We start from the raw sequence: 18692 nt of genomic DNA, 5'->3' as shown, positions 1-18692 counted from the left end.
GCGGCGATGACATCACACTCCGGCCGCCATGACGCGAGCGGCGCAGTAGCGCGCCAGTGCCCGGGCCCATGGACAAGGGGCGCGGGCGGGGCTGAGGGGCGCGATGGCCTCCTCGGTCGTCAGAGCCACGGTCCGGGCCGTGAGCAAGAGGAAGATCCAGGCCAGCCGGGCCGCGCTCACTCTGGTCAGTCCCGCGGGGGCTGCGTTAGCCGCGGGGTGGGGGGAGCCGGGGCTCGGGCGGTGGCTGCCCGGCCGCGCCTGGCGGGGGAAGAGCCGCTCCGGCCGGCGCTGAGCTGTAGCCCGGGGGGCGGTGCCGGGGTCCCGGCGGGGTCTCCTGCCGCGCGGGAGTAAACGGTCGCGTCCCTGCCAGCCCGGGCTGTTCCCCAGGGTCGCCGACTGCCCAGGGTTCGGTGCGTTTGGCAAAGCCCCGGCTGCTGGAGCCAGGAGGGTACGCGAGTCTCCTGGCTTTCGCTGCCCCGTAAGGGAGCTGTCACCTCGCGTATTGTGCAGCGGAGCTTGAAGGGAAGGGCTCAGGATCCATCGTGCACACGAAAAGGGCCCTGTGTAATTCATGCACAAGCTTCAAATTTCAAACCAATCTTGTGAGTTTAGATTCACTCATTATTTTGAGTGGCTGGTGTTGGCACAATTGTTCTATCCCGTTCAGGAATCTCTAGCTGATGCCGCCTACTCATCCATACAGGGAAGTCACCCGTGCTGTGGGAGAGATACTAAAATATGTTAACGAGAGCATTTGTATATTTTGCATAGGGAAGAGCTGTGATCCTGATAAATCAACTATATCAATGTTAGCACAGATCAGCTCTGCATATCTCTCTATCCATCTTCAAAAAGTTCAGTCAATATATATTTTTTTAAATCTATGATTTCCTAGTACAAATGTACCTCTAAAGTGGCCTCTAGGTTACATGGCACTTTTCGTGATGGGTATTTTCTCTCTGTGTGTTGCTAAGGCCCTCATTCAACTATATGCAGACTGTTTGCATTTGTACATGGGGGGAAGGGGAGAGAGAGATTGTGTGTGTGTGTAAAATATATATAAACTATTAAAAGATAAGATTTATGCTTATGGCCATGAGTTGCTTTTTTTTCTTTTGATGTCATGTCACAATAGATGTGTATGTCATGTCATCATCTGAAATGCAGAAATAAGGCTCTGAGAAGGGCACTGAAATGACCTTGCACTCTTGCAAATGAGGGGACTTTTGATATAAGGGCTATCTAGGAGTACTGCCTTTAGAAACGAAGAGTAAGAAGAAGAATAACAACAAGCTGTCTTTTTCATTTTTGTCTCATATCCTTCCCTTCCCAGTACATAGGGTTGCACTTGATAGATACAAAAACAAAAACAGCAAAGTTAGGATATAATCATGCTTCCAGTTGCCCATTTGGTCTCTCTCATGTATGGGGTCTGCAGCAACATTGCATAAACACAATTGTAGGTCCACCAGCCACTTCAAGGCTTCCTTGGAAACTTGTTGTTAAGCAAGAAACATTGACTAATGTAATAAAAATAGCAACATTGAACATTGACTCTCAACCTCTTAGTCAAAAAAAGCAACAAAAAAACTCCTACCCCAAACAAACAAATCCATTCTAAAACAGGTAGATAATTGTATGTAGATAATTAAATGTAAAGTTTAGCCCTCAAAAATCAGTTAAAGGAGCATGATTATTAAATGACATGTAGAACTTACTTGCCACATGCTATTATTGAGGGTACTTGATTAGTAATACAGTACTTATAACTGGACACTTGTGAATTAGTATTTAATCTCTAAAAATAAATATATAATTAGAGTTTCCAAAAAGAGAAGATGAAATACAAGTGCTTTCAAAAACAATTTTAAATTGCCTTAATTTTTTTTTAATGTTAAATGACAGCCCATGGGAGTGAGAATGTAGGTGAGACTTTTAAAAAAAAATTAAATTACCGTAATGTCAGTTGGTGTTTCGAAGGTACAACCTTTTGAGCTGCACAAAGCCCTTCATATCTGAGGACGGAAATCAGTGTGTATGAGCTAAATTAAAGTTGAGACAGATTGTTAAGCATATGGCAGAACAGAAGAGGTCACTTGAAATGAAGTCGTTTGTGGATTAGATTGGTGTGCAGAAGAAATTGGAAGTAGGTAGGTAAGTTGAGCAGGCAGTGAGGATATGTTACAGTTTGGTTTTATGGCTCATTACAACAATGTCCACATTGAAATCATAGTTTCTGATGTCTAGTTAAGAATTTAAATTCCAAGGCTTGTCTTTTCAAGATGTTATGCAAGCTTTGTTGATATTGAAAGTGGAAAATGTTCATCTAAGGGTGAGGTGTTTTGTCTTATCATTTTTTTTCTATCTGAGTCCATTCAAGAGTATAGTGATTGTTTGACTGGTTTCATCAATGTTGTTGGAGCATACAAGGATGTACACTACTTGTTGTAATAAACGTATAGTTCCGTGAATCCTGAAAGGTGTGTTTGGAAGCAGGCGTGTAATTGATCCTCATCATCAGTAATATTTTTGCCTCTTGTTGTGGCAGGCTCTTATGCTATTTTCAGTTGGTGTGCTCTGGTCTGTGTGGTGCTTTCTTTTGATGCCTAACTTGGTGAGACTTGGTGGCTATTTGAAGGCCAAAAGATTTGGGGGAATATTTGTTTCAGGGTGTGGTGCCCATCAAATATGAATTACAATTTTTTGCTACCTCCTAGGAGTTCAAGTGTGGGATTGTAACAGTGTGCTATTAGTGGGCTTGTTTGGTGGGAGGGGAGGGTCTGTATCCAAGCAGGGCCCTTGCCCCCCCCCCCCCGCTTCCCTCCTCCTTGCCCCCCTCTTCCCCCCAGTATATGGGTGTCTCTTTTTTCATGGTGATATCTGATTCTCTGATTGAAGAATTTCTAGAAAATTCAATTTTCTAGAAATTCTTCAAAGTGGTCCATGCAGAGTTTGACTTATTGGAGAGCCATCCTAGTACCAATTTTTGTTTCCATGATTTGAACAAAGTGTGTGTTGTTAAATGTGAAGCTGCTGTGAGTGAGGATGAAATGAGTGACTTGAGCAACATGTTTAGGATGGATTTCTGTGTTGTAAGTTGTCTTGTAGTCATTTTGAGGTAGGCAGCAATGCTATAATGATGGCAGGTGGAGAGGTGACCTATAGTGGCAAGATTATGTTCTCAGGCAGGTTGTTAATGTTACGTGTTTCTGGAGATAGCTGGCATTCTCTTAAAGGAAGCTTGCCTTTTTGTGTGGAGAGTGGCTTGGAGTTTTATCCATAGCATTAATTATCTTGCACTCATAACCTTAAGTATCCTTTTTAATTAAAAAAAAAACTATAAAAGACAAAAATTCTAGTGGTTATCTGTGATAGTTATCTGGCAAGAGTATAATATGAAACCAAAGGACTACATATACTGATATTCAGCTTGGGTCAAGACATTTCCCTTCGGTGGTAGAGATTAACCTTGAAAAACTAGCCAAAGCCTTATCTCTGAATGCACTTGTAAGTGCTTACAGCTATGAAATTTAGGGGACAGGCTTGGAAGGAATTGTTTAAAATGTCATAGATCACAGAGATAATAGCTTTACTTCTCAAAACCAAGAGACAAAATGGTTTAAATTCCTCAGTGTATTGATCTGCTTGCTTGGGCTGTGCGCTAAGTTTGAGAGATGAGTCTTACTTGGTGGTTTTATTAGATTCAATAGGAAAACTGCATCATAAAGTACCTTTACTAGGGATTTTAGTTAGCATATAGTCATGTAAACGATTAACTGATAAGCCTGTGCATATTGGTTAATCCTAACGACTATATGCACTCCCTCTCCCTTTGTGCCTCTGTATCAGATAGAAAGGCAGCAACGTAAAGGGCAAGAGGGGCAGGTAGGGGACAGTACATGCAGGAAGCTGGCTTTTAAGCCAGATTTCTGTGGCCATCTACACCCTCCCCACAAGCACCAGCTCTATATCAGAGGCAGAGGGGAGGCGAGGTTGCAGGTGGGATACGCGTGTAGCCTCTGCCTGCAGCAGGTCTGGGCTTGCCATGGAAAAGGCTGCTCTGTCTGCTGGGAGCTTGCGTGGTCCTCCACATGGACAGAGGCAGTTGCCGCCCCACGCTGCTGTGTCTGTCAGAGGCAGCAGTGCAGGATGGCAAGGGGCTCCCCAGTAGTGGAGCCGGAGTGCACTGGCTGCCAGCCCTGCACCTGGGGACCATCGAATAATTGTGTGACTACTAAAATTTGGTGTGGTTACCTGATTATTCAATTAAACAATATCTAATATCCCTAACAGTGACTTAGATTTTTTTTTTTAATATGAAAACTTCTGTAAACGCTGCCTCCTATTCACTGTAGGTGTTTCCTGCTCACTGTTGATACATGAGAGATTGCATTCTACAGTGTTGGCTTTCTTATGGTAGATTTATACCATTTATGAAAGTTTATATTTTCTTTTGCATTAGCTGCAAATCTTCACTATGGGAGACATGCTGTTGTACTAGATATATTTGTTCTTTGATAGAATTCCTGTGTTTTCCCTGGTGATTGAACATTGGGAAATTTTCAGGTATATAAGGTAGACTTATTTGATGGTTTTCTTTTTTTTTTTTTTTTTTTTTTCTTTCTCTAAAGCCAGTTCTGTGGCTCCTAGACCTTGGTAAGATTGCTTTCTGCAGAGCCAGAGTCCGACTGGCTTCTCCTGAAAGCACTGCCAGGTTAAATATCATAGTTCAATAACACAGGAAAAATATTTTATTATCATAAACTGAAAGAATTTAAAAATTCTCATAATCCCACAATCTGTTTAATTACCCCCAACATTTTACTCGGAGTGGGTAATGAAGGCAAACTAATGTTTTCTGGTTTTTGTGCACTCGCACAATGTTGCAGTATATTTTTACAAACATTAAAAAAAATCTTATGGCAAACTTCTCAAGAAGCTTCTTACTTTCTGATAAATACGGAACTTGAAAATGAAGAGAATCTAAATTTTAGTCCCAAACCTCCTGTGATATAGTCACTACTTATACATTTATAGTCTTTTGGGGAACAGGGTTTTTTGTTCCCATTTACATTTGTTTTCAGCTTTTAGTCAAATTAATTTATAAAACATTGCTTTTTTTGTTAAATCCTCATGTGCATTAACCAGATTAATTATTTGAGTTTACATAAGAAAAACAAAAATTATGCAATTCAGGGTGTTGATTATGGTTTGCAAGTACAACACACAACAGGTGAAAAGCTATTTTGTACTGTTGCTGGTGACACTGGTGCAAAAGGTGAACTTCCAAGGTATGGGAAGAGAAGCTGAACTGAAAAGTTGACAGCTGTGAAGCAGGAACTGCACTGAGCTTTTATTTGCGGTAGAAGATAGAAGCAGTAGAAGATTGAACATTCTTCAAAGCTTTTAACATTTTTCGACAGGGAAACTGTTACCAGATTTGCCCAATATTCTGGGGTAGGTTCATTTATCAGGGTAACTCTTATGGGGCTGTGGAAAAGTTAATAATTCTATCTGTGGCGAGGAGTCCTATGGTACCTTATAGACTAACCGAAGTGTTGGAGCATAAGCTTTCGTGGGTAAACACCCACTTCGTCAGATGCATGTAGTGCCGTGGTCACCAACCCGTAGTTGATTGCGAGGCCTCGACCAGTCGATCGCAAGGCGTTCGGGCACCCCCACCTCCCATTTACTCCCCACCCATGGAAGCCCCACTACCTACCTCTAGTGTAGTGCCAGCTTCCCACGGTGTGGACGGAAGTCCTGGGTGAAGCCCGTGTCACTTCTTCTGGGGGCTCTGGAAGTGTGCAGGCTGCTCCCCTCCTACAGCTCTGCCATGTGCTGGGGGAGGGGGCGTTGGCTCCAGAAGAGAAGTCCAGCGGTTTCCCTGGGAGGGGTGAGTTGAGCGCAGGGATTTTCCTTCGCTGCGAGAGCAGGGGTCAGCCCCAGAGTTTGGCCTGGGGAGGCTCCCGTGGGGGTTTGGCCCCGCTGCAGGAGAGGCGGCTTGGCCCCGGGGCAGGCATCCACGGGAGTTGGCCGTGCTGCGGGAGGGGAAGGGAGGGGAAATGGGGGGGGGGGGCGGGCCTCGCTGTGGGAGGGGGATTTGTCCCTGGGGCAGGTGCCCGCAAGGGTTGGTCGCGCTGCGGGAGAGGGGGTTTGGCCCTGGGGCAGGCTCCCGCAGGGGTTTGGCCCCGCTGGAGGGGAGGGGTTGGCCACGGGGCAGGCACGCGCGGGGTTTCCCTGCACTGCGGGGGTGGAGTGAGGAGTCGGGCCTGGAGGAGGCACGTGCTGGCTTCCCTCTGGGGGGGGAGGGAGGACAGTCCTGGGAGGAGGCAGATGCAGGGGACTCTCTGCTGCCACTGGCACCCCGCCCCCTGTCCGCACTCCCTGCTTCCCAGACCCTACTCCCCTGTCCGCATCTACAGAACTCTGTCCTCACTCTCCAAACTCTGTCCCCATTCCCCTGTCCGCAGCTACAGAACTGTCCCCATTCCCCTGTCCCCAGCTACAGAACTCTGTCCCCATTCCCGTCCCCACTCCCCGAACTCTGTCCCCACTGGAACTCTGACCCTTGCTGCAGAACCCTGTCCTCTGCCCTCCCAGCACACTGTTTCCTCTCCTCTGCTGCCAGCTGCAGAACTCTGTCCCCACAAAATGTATAACTATAAATGCTTCATTTTAGATTTAAATAGCATGAATAAAAAACAGACCGTTTATTTCATAACTATAAACATGTGATTTTAATTTTATATATGGCATCATTTAAAAATTAACTGTTTATCAGAATGTGTAAGTAAGGGCTGGGGATAGCAAGTGATGGCCAGGAAGAGAATAGAGAAGGCGGGGCTTCAAGGAAGGGGCGGGGCGGTAGATCTTCGCCTGTTCTGAGATTTTAAAAGTGATCTTGGGTGTAAAAAGGTTGGAGACCACTGATGTGGTGGAAATTTTCAGAAGCAGGTATAAATATGCAGGCCAGAATCAGGCTAGAGATGAGGAGGTGGATCCAGTCAGGAAGGATGAGGCCCACTTCTAATAGCTGATCTGGAGGTGTGAATACCAAGAGAGGAGAAGCTGCTTTTGTAGTTAGCTAGCCATTCACAGTCTTTGTTTAATCCTGAGTTGATTGTATCAAATTTGAAGATGAACTGTAGCTGTCTTCAATGCAGATGAGGCTGGGGTGTTTCCTTAATTCTATCACCCTTGTCTGAAGCAGTTTAGGTGGGTCTTCCCCTGCCTTTTCCTTGCTTTGTCTGTGATTATAGCAGAGGCCTGGGGGAGGGCGATGGTTTTCCAACAGTGTCACTCCCTGGCTCCCCAAGAGCACAGGGCTGGTAGATAACAAAACATCAATGAAATCTCTTTATTTTTCAGACTCCTTCAGCTGTAGAGAAGATAAAACAGCTTCTTAAAGATAAACCTGAGCATGTAAGTACAAATGGAAGACATTCTGGTAATATTGTAATATTTTTAATTGTACCTTATAAAGAGTGCTCTTACTTATTACTATGCTAGTAGCTGCTTTGTGCAATTTTTGTGATCATTGGAAAACAATGCAGCTTGAAACAGTTACTATAGATACCATATAAACCTGAAATTTTCCTTTATTTTTTAATAAACACATTTAACCAACAAGTTGTTTTCATATAAAAAAATCAAATGTTGAGGGGAAACATCACTGTAATGAAAAATCAACTATCATAACCTTTGAGAGAACAAACTCCAGAATGCATTCCTTAAAGACTTGACAAGATTTTTAAGTGTGTCCATTGTACCACTTTGACCAAATTAGTCTGATGTATTGATACTAGTAAAGTAATGGTTTCCTACTGTGGCAAGAGATTTCTAGCTATTGATGTGACAGTATTCTTTAAATAGTTTCATAAAACTTTTGAATTTCTTAAAGTAGATTATTTTAAGTTATATCCTCATATTATTACCCCTTCTGGCCTGAGAGTTAGCCTTGGGGCCTTGCCAGATTGTTTCCAATAGGAGGAGAAATTGATGCTACTAGTCAGGAATTTCTTTGTGTACATTCCGGTAAATAAACCAAAGTCCTGTTTCTCAGAATATAGCAAAAACCCAATAGTAGGTGTTTTCTTTACTCAGTGATCAATGTTTGTGTCTGGAGCAGTTGATGTGCCACAAAAGAAAGTCTTTCTCTTATCTTACCAGGGCGCATGACTACTACTCTCACTTTCTGCTGCCTTTCTGTTTATCTCATACACAGCTATAACTAGTCAATCCCCTTCTGCCTGTGTTTGTAACTACAGATTGAAACTGTCTAGTCTCTCTAGTTGCTGCTCTCTAATCTGGTAATATCCATGGTCTGGCATGATTTTAGTTAGCTGGATGTCCACTTCTCATGAGTGTGGCAGCATTTCCTGTGGCCCTATAAAGTTTGTTTACAGCCACCAATCCTGGCTCTCAGGCCTCGTCTGCACTTACTGGGAGATCGACACTGCAGACATCAATCTCCCAGGGGTTGGTTTAGCGGGTCTGGTAAAGACTTATTAACTCGACTGCTGATTGTGCTCCTATCAACTCCAATATTCCACCCGATTGAAAAGCATATAGGGAGTTGATGGGAAAGTGTCTCCCATCGACTTCCCACAGTAGAGACGCCACAGTAACTCAAACTAAGGTACATCCACTCCTGCTGTGCTGTTCATGTAGCTGGAGTTGCGTACCTTAGTTTGGCATTGCCCCCTACTGTAGACCTGGCCTTAGTGTTCCGTGCTATTGTTTAGTACTAAATTATCCCTAAATGTCTTCTAAGAGCCCATTAAGCAGTGGAAGTATTGGTAGTGCTGCTAGATAATATTGACCTCCTGTGAATCTGAAAATTCTCTGATTTGGCTCTGGTCAGGTCTTGAACCTTTCTAATCCAACACCTTCAACCTGTAGTCCCAAGGAGCCTCAGCCTGCATGGTTTAACTTCTGATTGACTGTCATATGACTGTTGCCTTGGATGATAGTTCTCTTGTTTTCAGCTACTATTGAATTTGGGGACATTTACTTGTTACATAACAATCACTTTTTACAAGGTTTGGATTTCTCATAAATTAAAGTTCTTTGTGGTGGCAGCCATTAACATTGTCCAACACAATAATTATACGAATTATTTCCTTCCCTCCCTTACTTATTTTTGTATAGTAAAGATGTCATGAGTAAGGTACCATATGGCTCTTTGGAATAGACAGTGTCAGTTTAAAGAGTTTTTTCTGGTCCATGTGTCCCTGTTAACTATTCCTCAACTGTTGTTTGTGGATGTTCTTTTGGTCTGATCTATGTATTGGAATATATTGACTGACTGAATCAGCAATCAATATGGCTTGCTGGGTCAAAGTTGAGCAGATATTAAAAACAGGAAAGTCTCAGTTGTAAAGGCTGAGTGGTAATATGGCTAATGAAAATTCCTATCCCTGTAATTTATTAATATTCTGTGAAATAGAGGTTCTCTTCACTGATTATGAAAATATAACTGCATATGGCTCAGCTTCAGACTTGCTAGCACTATGTAAATTATTTAAATTGCTCCTCCAATGGGGAGAAGTAATTGTTGGCCTGCAACTCATAGTGGCATGTGCACAGAAGATCTTGTTCTATGATTTATATGGGGGGATGAGAGGTAGGTGAGAGAATTTGGAACACTGAAGTCATATTTGGTACCCTTCCAAGATCTGAGAGGTTGCATGATCATGCCAGTGATTGGTTGCACTTCTAGATACTTCTTACAGTAGCATTGGTGATTGACTAAGACAGGGGATCCCAAACTTTTTGACATGGGGACCAGTAAATCCATTCAAGAGCTTTTGGAGGACTGGTAACATTCATTTGCATATTCATTAAGCAACTGACAAATATGCAAATAGGTTGGTTTTGGTCCTCCCAAAGCCCCCTGGGCCACCTTTAGCAAAGCTTTTGATACGGCCACCCACAACATTTTTACCAGCAAGTTAATGGAATATGGATTGGAAAAATGGACTGTAATCCAATAAAACTCTGCACCGGCACATTGTGTATTGAAAAGGGGCTCATTTATTTTCAGAAAGCTGACACCATCTTTGGAATTTTTTATCGATATTCTTATTCCGGATGGTGAATGCACCAGGTTCTCTCCTTTCTGTCACATTGTAGTGCCTTTAAACCTCACTGTCAGCAGTGGGGATATTTAAAAGGCACTGCTTTTAAATTTTTATTCAGGATCTGCGTGCACCCTGAACTGTCCAGCTCCCCGCTGGCCGATTCTCTCCCCCCTCCCACCCCTCCACCGCCCTGGGCCAGCCCCACTGTCCCCGCCAGCCGATTCTCTCCCGATCTCTCCTGGCAAGCCCTGCTGCTCCTGCCAGCCCTGCTTCCGCTGGCCAGTTCCCCAGCCAGCCCCGTGATCTCCCCCAGCCAGCCTCACTACCCCTGCCCGCCCTCCCCCCAACCCCCCGGCCAGCCCTACTTCTGCCAGCCGGTTCTCCCCCACCCCCGCGATCTCCCATGGCCAGCCCCACTGCTCCTTCTCTCCTCTCTTTCCCCCCCCCCCCAAGCCAGCCATGCTTCCTCCAGCCTGTTCACCTCCCTATCTTTCCCGGGCAGCTCCACTGCCCCAACTCTGCTTCCCTGCGGACCATATCCAACCCCCCCTCTACCCCTCCACAGCCAGCAATAAGAGCTCACCTGATAACCCTCACTATGCATCTGCCGGGAGCCTGAAACATACGGCTGCATCCTCCCAGCCTGGCTGAGGGCTTGGGGAACCCAGCGCTGCATGGGCAATCCGGAAGCCCAGAACACCCTGGCAGCCATGCTGAGGCCCAGTATTTTTTTCCCACGGCCCGGTATCAGGCCGCGGCCCATAGTTTGGGAAACACTGCACTAAGCAATAGCTAGTCTTCTGAGTCAATACTGTCCAGTGCCCTGAGATGTTGCTAATGGGAATTGTCCTGTCAAAAGTGTCATCTTTTTGGATGAATTAGTTGGATGAACTGTTTCAAACACAGGATCCTGCCCTTCATGGTACACTAATGGATCCCTGGCACTCCTTGCAAGAGTAGACATATTAACCCTATTGTTTTGCTAATTTTCAATTGAGGTAACTGAAGTTAACCTCCACATAATAAACCTGTGTCATTTTATTTGGATGAAATCTCCTTTGATGCATATCCAGAACTCCTGTTATAGTAAAACTCCATTGGTCTGGCATCCAATACTCCGGCACTCCTGATGGTCCGGCACCATCAGGAACCCGGAAGTGCTCCGGCTGCCGGACAATTGGAGCTGGTCTGCGCCCGGCTTCCCCAATTCAGCCGCTACTGAAACTGACCAGTATCTGAATCGGGGAAGCCAGGGGCAGAGCAGCTGGGGTGCTGCCGGGTTGGTCCCATAGCGCTGCCCCTCGGAGCTGCGGGACCAACCCGGCAGCACCCCAGCTGCTCTTGGGGACGCCTGGGGAAGAGCAGCTGGGGTGCTGCTGGGTTGGTCTCGCAGCGCCGAAGAGCGGCGCTACCGGACCAACCCGGCAGCACCCCAAATGCTTTGCCCCAGGTGTCCCCGATTCAGCCGCTGCTGAAACTGACCAGCAGCAGCTGAATTGGGGATGCCTGGGGCAGAGCCAGACTATCGGAAGGGGGGGGCAATGAGGAGTCTGGGGTGGCATTCCCCACCCCACCCCAGACTCCTCATAGCCCCCCCGCTTTCCAATAGTCCAGCATATTTGATAATCCAACACCCCCTGGGTCCTAAAGGTGCCGTATTATCGGAAGTTTACTGTATATTATTGTCAGCTGTTTAACGTGCATCACATTAAGCCCTAGAACTGGGTTTCTTTCTGTGGAGAGTGAATGTTCAAGTTTGTGAGTGGACTGACAGTACTTTGTAAACATCAAGTGTCTCATCTGAAGTTTATAAAACCATTTCGCTTTGAGGCAAGATTTTCTCATCCCAATTGTTTATAAGACCAAACTCCTACAAGGGTGCCAACAGTTTTACTAGTGAATTATATTGGAGTACTTTTTTAACAGATTTTAGGTCTTTCTTCACAGTAGGAAAACTTATATGTGTAACTTGCCACTGTTGCACAACTGCATGTGATAGCAAAAGTAGAATGGAAGTTGTATAGATAGGGTTCAGGATAACCCTGAGAATATGATGGTAGAAATGCAGCTGCTCTGCCCTTATTTTCACCACTATTCCTGCCACTAGTTGAGAATTAGAGGATTAAATTGTTCCAGTGTAGTGCATAGGAGCAAGGCTTCAGTTTGAGTAAGTATTGTGCATTTTATATTTTAAAAGTTCTGACTTTCTTTTCTAGCTACTACCAAAAAAAAACCAAAACATTTTGGCTCTTGTTTCCTAAAAACAAATTGATCCTAATTTTAACCCTTGATGCTAAAGGAAAAGCATTGACCAGTAGCTAGTGTATTAATTTGTTCACTGAGTTTCTAATTGTGCTGGCATACTATACTTTTATATTTCATACAACTTTTCTATTTCAGGTAGGTGTAAAAGTTGGAGTCCGTACTAGGGGATGTAATGGACTTTCATACAAATTAGACTATACAAAAATAAAAGGTGACTCTGATGAAGAAGTAGTTCAAGATGGTGAGTCTTTATTTGTTCTTATCTATTTGAAGCAATAAAAGGTGGGGACAGGTGTGGGATAACTTGATTATAAAACTTCCAAAATATAATATAGAAAAGAGACAGGCTAGAATGTACTAGCTACGTGAAGTTAATGAGAGAAATCCTTGGATACCGAGTAGGAATTGCTGTTGCTGTCACTTGAGATTCTGTTGTAAAAGTACCCACTTGATAAAACTTCCTGGACTAAATTAAATATTGCTGGCACAGAGGGGACAAACTGCATCCTTTTTCCTCTCCAACATATATCCAGGCAGTACTGTGGGTTGTAATTCTCCAGGGCTGGGAAGCAGTGTTTCCATCTGGTGTCTGAGTGACCGCTTTGCGTTCAGGCTTGGGCAGCATAGAATCCTCTTTGTGTAGGCTGCTTGATGGAGCACCTCCTCGGCAGGCTCTGGTCACAAGCACTTCCTTGCCAGCACAGCCTATTACTTTTGGCTGAGTTTGGAGGCTCCAGGCTCCTAGGATCGCTAAATCTGTGGCTTATGTTGATACTAGCTGGAGTTACCCAGCGTTGCTCAGGAAACTGGAGGAGCAAAATGTAGGAAAACAGTAGTCCATTATCTTTTTTTAAATGGTAGAAAAGTTGCACTTATTTCTATAGGGATTAAAATATAGGTCCACGTCATCCCCGGATGGGGGGGGCAGTGCGATCCCGGGTGGAGGGGAGGTTACACGTGGGAGGGGCGCCCCAGCTTGCGCCCGGGGCTGCAGGTGCCACGGGGCAGGGCAGATGCCCGAGCCGTTGTGCGTGTGTGGGTTGGGGCACTGTGTGCCGGGGGGGGAAGGAGGAAAGAAAGAGGGTCGCTTATGTAACCTCGCGAGTGGAAGGGGAAGAATCCCGGATGGTGCTGGGGGCTGCAGGTGGCAGACACGGGACCTAGGGTGGGCAGGGCGGCGGGCACAGGACGTAGGGTGTGTGGAGCAGCCCGTGCAGCAAGGTGGGTTACTTTTTGATTTTTACAGCTTGAGCATGGGCCCGAACGGGTCCAAAATTACCTTAAAACCTTCTCCTGGATGAACGGTTATCCCATGCTAAGTTTGGTTGCGGTAGCTCTTAGTGTCCATATTAGCACACAAACTTACAAACATTCTCCTTTATATATTAGATAAATGAAGGGTGTTTATAAACAGTTAAACAATAGCAGTTAACCATTTTAATTTAGGGCCCCATCACAGCTGTGGGGTACTGTGATCATGGGGTACTGTCACCCAACTACTACCATGGCTGTGGGGGGTCTCAATTCACTGGCCCTATTATGGCCTGTGCTGCTCTGGCCCAGTGTAGTTACCCAGTTAAACTAATAGATTCCTTTCTTGGCTTTATTATTATTGGTTCCGCGTTTATTTCTTCCTCTATACAGTCATATTGACTTACTATAAAGGACAATAAATAAATAAATTATATATGTATGTGTATATATATATAAATAAATTATTTCCTGTGGGATGACAGAGTGATATCATCACGTCACTCTGGCATCCCACATGCTCTGCCCTTGCACAGCCTCCCTGCCCCAGAAATGGTCCAGGGATGGCAAAGCCATCTGGCGGCCTGGCCTGAGCAGATTCCGCCTCCCTGCAGGAGGGCCGGGGATGGTGGCAATGGTAGTGGTGCCTCACTGTGCTCAGAGCCCCAACACTCTGAGGCCCAGCGGGGAACCACTGCCTGGAGCGCTCTGGCCAGCACTGATGTCCTGCAGGGGAGAGGAGAAAGCTCTGAGGTTCCACACTGGGGTGAGTCTCTGGGCTTTCTCCTCCTCCTCCCACCCTAGGAAGTCGGCGCTGGCACATTAATCTTGTGGGGGAAGGACGGGGAGAGGTTGAGGCTGGGGTGGCAGTTCGAGCACTCCCGGCCCTGGCCCGAGGCAGCCAGAAGTGGTGGTTACCTGCTGGGTCTGGGAGTGTTGGGGTATGAATACAGTGATGAGGAGCTATTGCCCTCCCCCTGCTGCCCCTTGGCCCTCCTCCAGCTGCTGGACAGGAGCCAAGAGGCTGGGGCTGGCTGCAGTGGGCAGGGGTGGGGAGAGGCAAGGGGCCAGAGCTGCGATTGGGGTGGGAGGGTGGGGAGGCTGGGGCTAGCTGTGACCAGGAAAGGGGTGGGGGACCCAGGAGGTTGGGGCTGGCTGCAACCAGTGGGTGGGGGTGAGGGAGCAGAGAGGCCAGGGCTGGCTGTGGCTGGAGGAGAACGTGGGGGGGCACCGAGAGGCCAGGACTGTGACTGGACCGCAGGGAAAGAGGGGAGACATGGAGCAAGACTTGCTATCAGAGAGGGGGGCTGGGGCTGGCTGCGACAGGAGGAGGGCATGGGGGGGAGCTGAGAGGCCTGGCTGGCTGCAGCTGGAGGTGGGGCGCTGAGAGCCAGGCCTGGGGGGAGATTGGCCTTGCCTCCCCTCTCCCGTCCCCAGCAGCTGGGTCTGGCATTGAGCCCAGCTCTTCCCTCCCTCGTAGCAAAAGCAAGAAAAGGATGAAGGAGTTATCCTCAAAGAAGCAAGAAAATGCAATAATAGTTACATTGACAGACTTCTGGTTTTAGCTTCATTTTATATCCTAGTTCTCTAACAGATTGTGTTGTAACACAAGAAAAGTAGAAGACCTTTGTCAGATTACATAATAATTGTTTTGTTTTTATCACCTTGAAGGAGTCCGAGTGTTTATTGAAAAGAAAGCACAGCTGACACTACTAGGAACTGAAATGGACTATGTAGAAGACAAACTGTCTAGTGAATTCGTCTTCAATAACCCAAACATCAAAGGAACATGTGGCTGTGGAGAAAGCTTTAACGTTTGAATCTCAGGGGTAGTACTTTGTCTTTTAACACCATGAAATACTTCATTGCTGTGGCTTTCTAAACTTTTAGGTTTCTAAGCTTTGTAAAAAGTGTGACTGCCTTTCAAGGAAAATAAAGTGAATGCCTTTTGAAAATGTAACCGGTGTGTTAAATTTTAGCACTGCTGTATTTATTCTGTATTGGGATGAACTAGGCTCTAGACAGTAAGAACAGCAATGTACATTTTCATATATATAAAGAAATCTCAATATTTCTTCTTGTCATTTCCATCTCCTTCATCTCTTTCAGCCCCCTAGAAAGTGATCTGTAAGAAAACACTACCTATCCATTCTCCTTTTATTACAAGGACACTATAAGAGATATAATGGATAGGCTTCAGAATTTACTTACCTACCTTTGTGTTTTCTTTTTTAATGAGTGTACCTGACAGATGTTTCCAATGTTTTCATCTCTTGATACTTTATGTACAGCTTTACTAATGAGAGGGAAATTAATGTCTTAAGAGGGAGGAAATCTTGCCTTCCAGCGCTAAAATGTTCATGTTATGTCACCAGCACTGATTATGTCTTGGAATGAGCTAATACCCTGGTGTCCAACCAGTTCTAAAGCAAGTAGCTGCTATAGCGGCTACTGCTATAGCAAACTAGCCACACTCAACTAGCCAAATAGCTACATGTGGCTAATGTGTTGGATGCCACAGACCTAATCCAAGTCTCAAATTTTATGTTCACCCTCTTGTTTTGAGCTATCTTATTCCCTATATAAATATGCTTGTTTTCCTTTTCTTATAACAATCTCTGTGCTTACAACTAGTAAGACAAATAGTGTGTTGTTAATGAATAATGCAACATCTTCAGCCATTTGAGTGTTAAGGCAGAATATGCACAGGCTGCCTTTCCCCAAATTCCCTTTGTCTTTGCCCCCAACTGACCAAAACAGCAAAATTCCTAAACTACTTCCAGCCCAAGTGCTCACTTTTTGCAGTGTACATGGTTTCCCCCTCCTCCCCAAGTACACATGTTATATCCCTCCCTCCATACTGTCTGTTAACCCCTAAAGGAAATTATTTTTATGATGCGGGAAGGAAATTGACTATAGGAAAGTGACAGTACTCATGTTGGAGGTTGTCACAGCTCAAACCTCACTGGTAAATTGGGTTTTCACTTGTAAGATTGACTACATTCTACCCAACCGTGATTTGGAGGGAAGGTAACTTTGTAAAAGGAAAATTTAATTGTACTTTGAAATGCACTTCAGAATATAGTCTGTATAAAAACAAACATTGACATTAATTTAAAGTAAAACTTATTGCTTGGAAGAAGCATTTTCATTGATAGAAAGAAACAATTTTAATCTTCTCACTCAGTAAGATCCTTCTGGCTACATGAAAATTTTCCTTTCTTCTACCATTCTTCAGCACCTTATACCTAGCCACTTAAATATCACTAAACATCTCTCCAGGATTTCCAGAAAACCAGAGTAATTTAAGTGGCACTGGTGTGTCACATCACTCACTTGTGCAGCTTACAGAGGGAATATAAAGGGGTGGAAGCTATTGTTGCCACAGCAGTTAAACTGAAAGTTTGCCCAAAAGAGGGGGGAGTGGAAGGAGGATGAGGTAAAAGGAACTCACAAGGAACACTTGGATGTTAGTTTTAAAGAAGGAGGGAGTTGTAGTGGGGGAAAGAGATGGGACTGAATAAGTCATAAAGCTTGGGGTGACCATCTAGGAATGAATTCATTCTGGAGAGCTGTTTATTGGTGCTTGAGAGGGAGAAGTGGAATGTTACCTGCTGAGTGAGTGGAAATGCAGCTAGTTCTGAGGGAGAAGGAAATCAAACTATGACATCCTCCCTGCAGCAGCCAGCAGAACCCACAGTTAACAAAAGACTGAAGTATTCACGTCTATCGCTGAATTCATATTCATGCTGAAATTTTCATTATTTTAATGTAGGCAATTTTGATGTAAAAACACTGGAATTTTCCTTTTTCAACTATCATAAACAAATAGTTGCTTTATTGTATATATTTGTTATAGACTGCAACAAAGTATATGGCGCTCAGAGGGATAGCCATGTTAAATGTGTAACTTTAAAAAAAAGAGTAGTCCTGTAACACCTTAGAGACTAACATATATACTATTGTGAGCTTTCGTGGGTAAAACCCACTTCTTCAGATGAGCCAAAGTATGTGGGGAAAATCTAAAAACAAACTCTAGATTTGAATTTCTAATGCCAGAGTCCTCCATTTTCATTTTAAAAAATCAAGTCTATGTGGTTTTTGTAGTGTTAATGTCTCATTCTTACATTTTGTAAATCTGTTTCTTGCTGAAACTTTTTTTTTTAAACCTAACGGGTTGTTGATAAAAGTTCTGTCCCTGTATTCATTTTCTTTTTAAAGACTTTTTGGGGGCTTTTGTATATTCATGGGTTTGTGTATGTCATCTGTGGGTGAAAGTTCATACTTTCATATTCTGTGAAATAGTCTCTGAAGAGAGTTGTCATGTTTACTAAAGCACCTAACGCACAAGCTGTTAAAATAAATTTATGTAAACGGTAGTAACTTATGTATAAACGTATTTTGTTAATCAGTCCATTTAGAATGTGCAATATACAGTATGTAGAGTTCTCAGTTGTAATAAATAACTGCCTGTTGGCAAATATTAAATATTCTTGTTTTGCACAGCTATAACAACTAGCACTTCAAAGTCACACAAGTAGCTCAGTTACAGCATAATTGTTGTATGGCTTGTAAACTGAGGTTTACTGAGGAATATTCACTTAGAAAACATTAAGTAACACTGGAACACCCATAGGTGTCTTCTAGTTCTGCTGTCTGTAAATAGAGGATCTTAACATGTCTGCTTCCTAAGCACTGATTGTAACATGTCTCTTGGCCAGATTGACCCTTTGTGGAATGCCGGGGTACCTTCCTTTGGGTGAAAAATGTTTGTAAATGGTTAATAAATTTAGTAGGTTAATGGATTAACGAGGCAGACTGTATGAGTTCAAAGGTACAAAATGAAGGTTGTTAATCCCAGGGTTTTAGAAAGAAAGAAACAAGGATATAGTCACCATTCAGTGTGGTACTCTTTCCCTTTCTGGAATTAAGCTTCATCTAGCACCACTCACAATTGGTTACATTCTTTCACTTTATTTTAAGGTGCCACTTCAGCACTGATAGAACTACACAGTTTAGGGATGTTAAAATTTATTTAGGCTTTTAAGTTAGCTCCCCATGAGCACTGGCTCCTGTCTGCCCCACTCTGCT

General features: G+C 44.4%; 1 protein-coding gene across 1 annotated transcript; it reads left to right on the top strand.

The window, feature by feature from the left end:
• Window positions 1-5: 5 nt before the first annotated feature.
• On the top strand, window positions 6-17980 carry LOC102446889 (iron-sulfur cluster assembly 1 homolog, mitochondrial). The gene is made up of 4 exons (XM_075931795.2): window positions 6-184; window positions 7372-7425; window positions 12486-12591; window positions 15273-17980. Exons 1-4 carry the CDS (start codon window positions 104-106, stop codon window positions 15419-15421), a joined length of 390 nt encoding a protein of 129 aa, XP_075787910.2. The 5' UTR covers window positions 6-103; the 3' UTR covers window positions 15422-17980.
• Window positions 17981-18692: the final 712 nt, after the last annotated feature.

This window comes from Pelodiscus sinensis, chromosome 6 (assembly GCF_052426305.1).
Source record: "Pelodiscus sinensis isolate ZL-2025 chromosome 6, ASM5242630v1, whole genome shotgun sequence".
Classification (NCBI taxonomy): domain Eukaryota; kingdom Metazoa; phylum Chordata; order Testudines; family Trionychidae; genus Pelodiscus; species Pelodiscus sinensis.
This window is presented reverse-complemented; position numbering and strand designations above follow the sequence as displayed.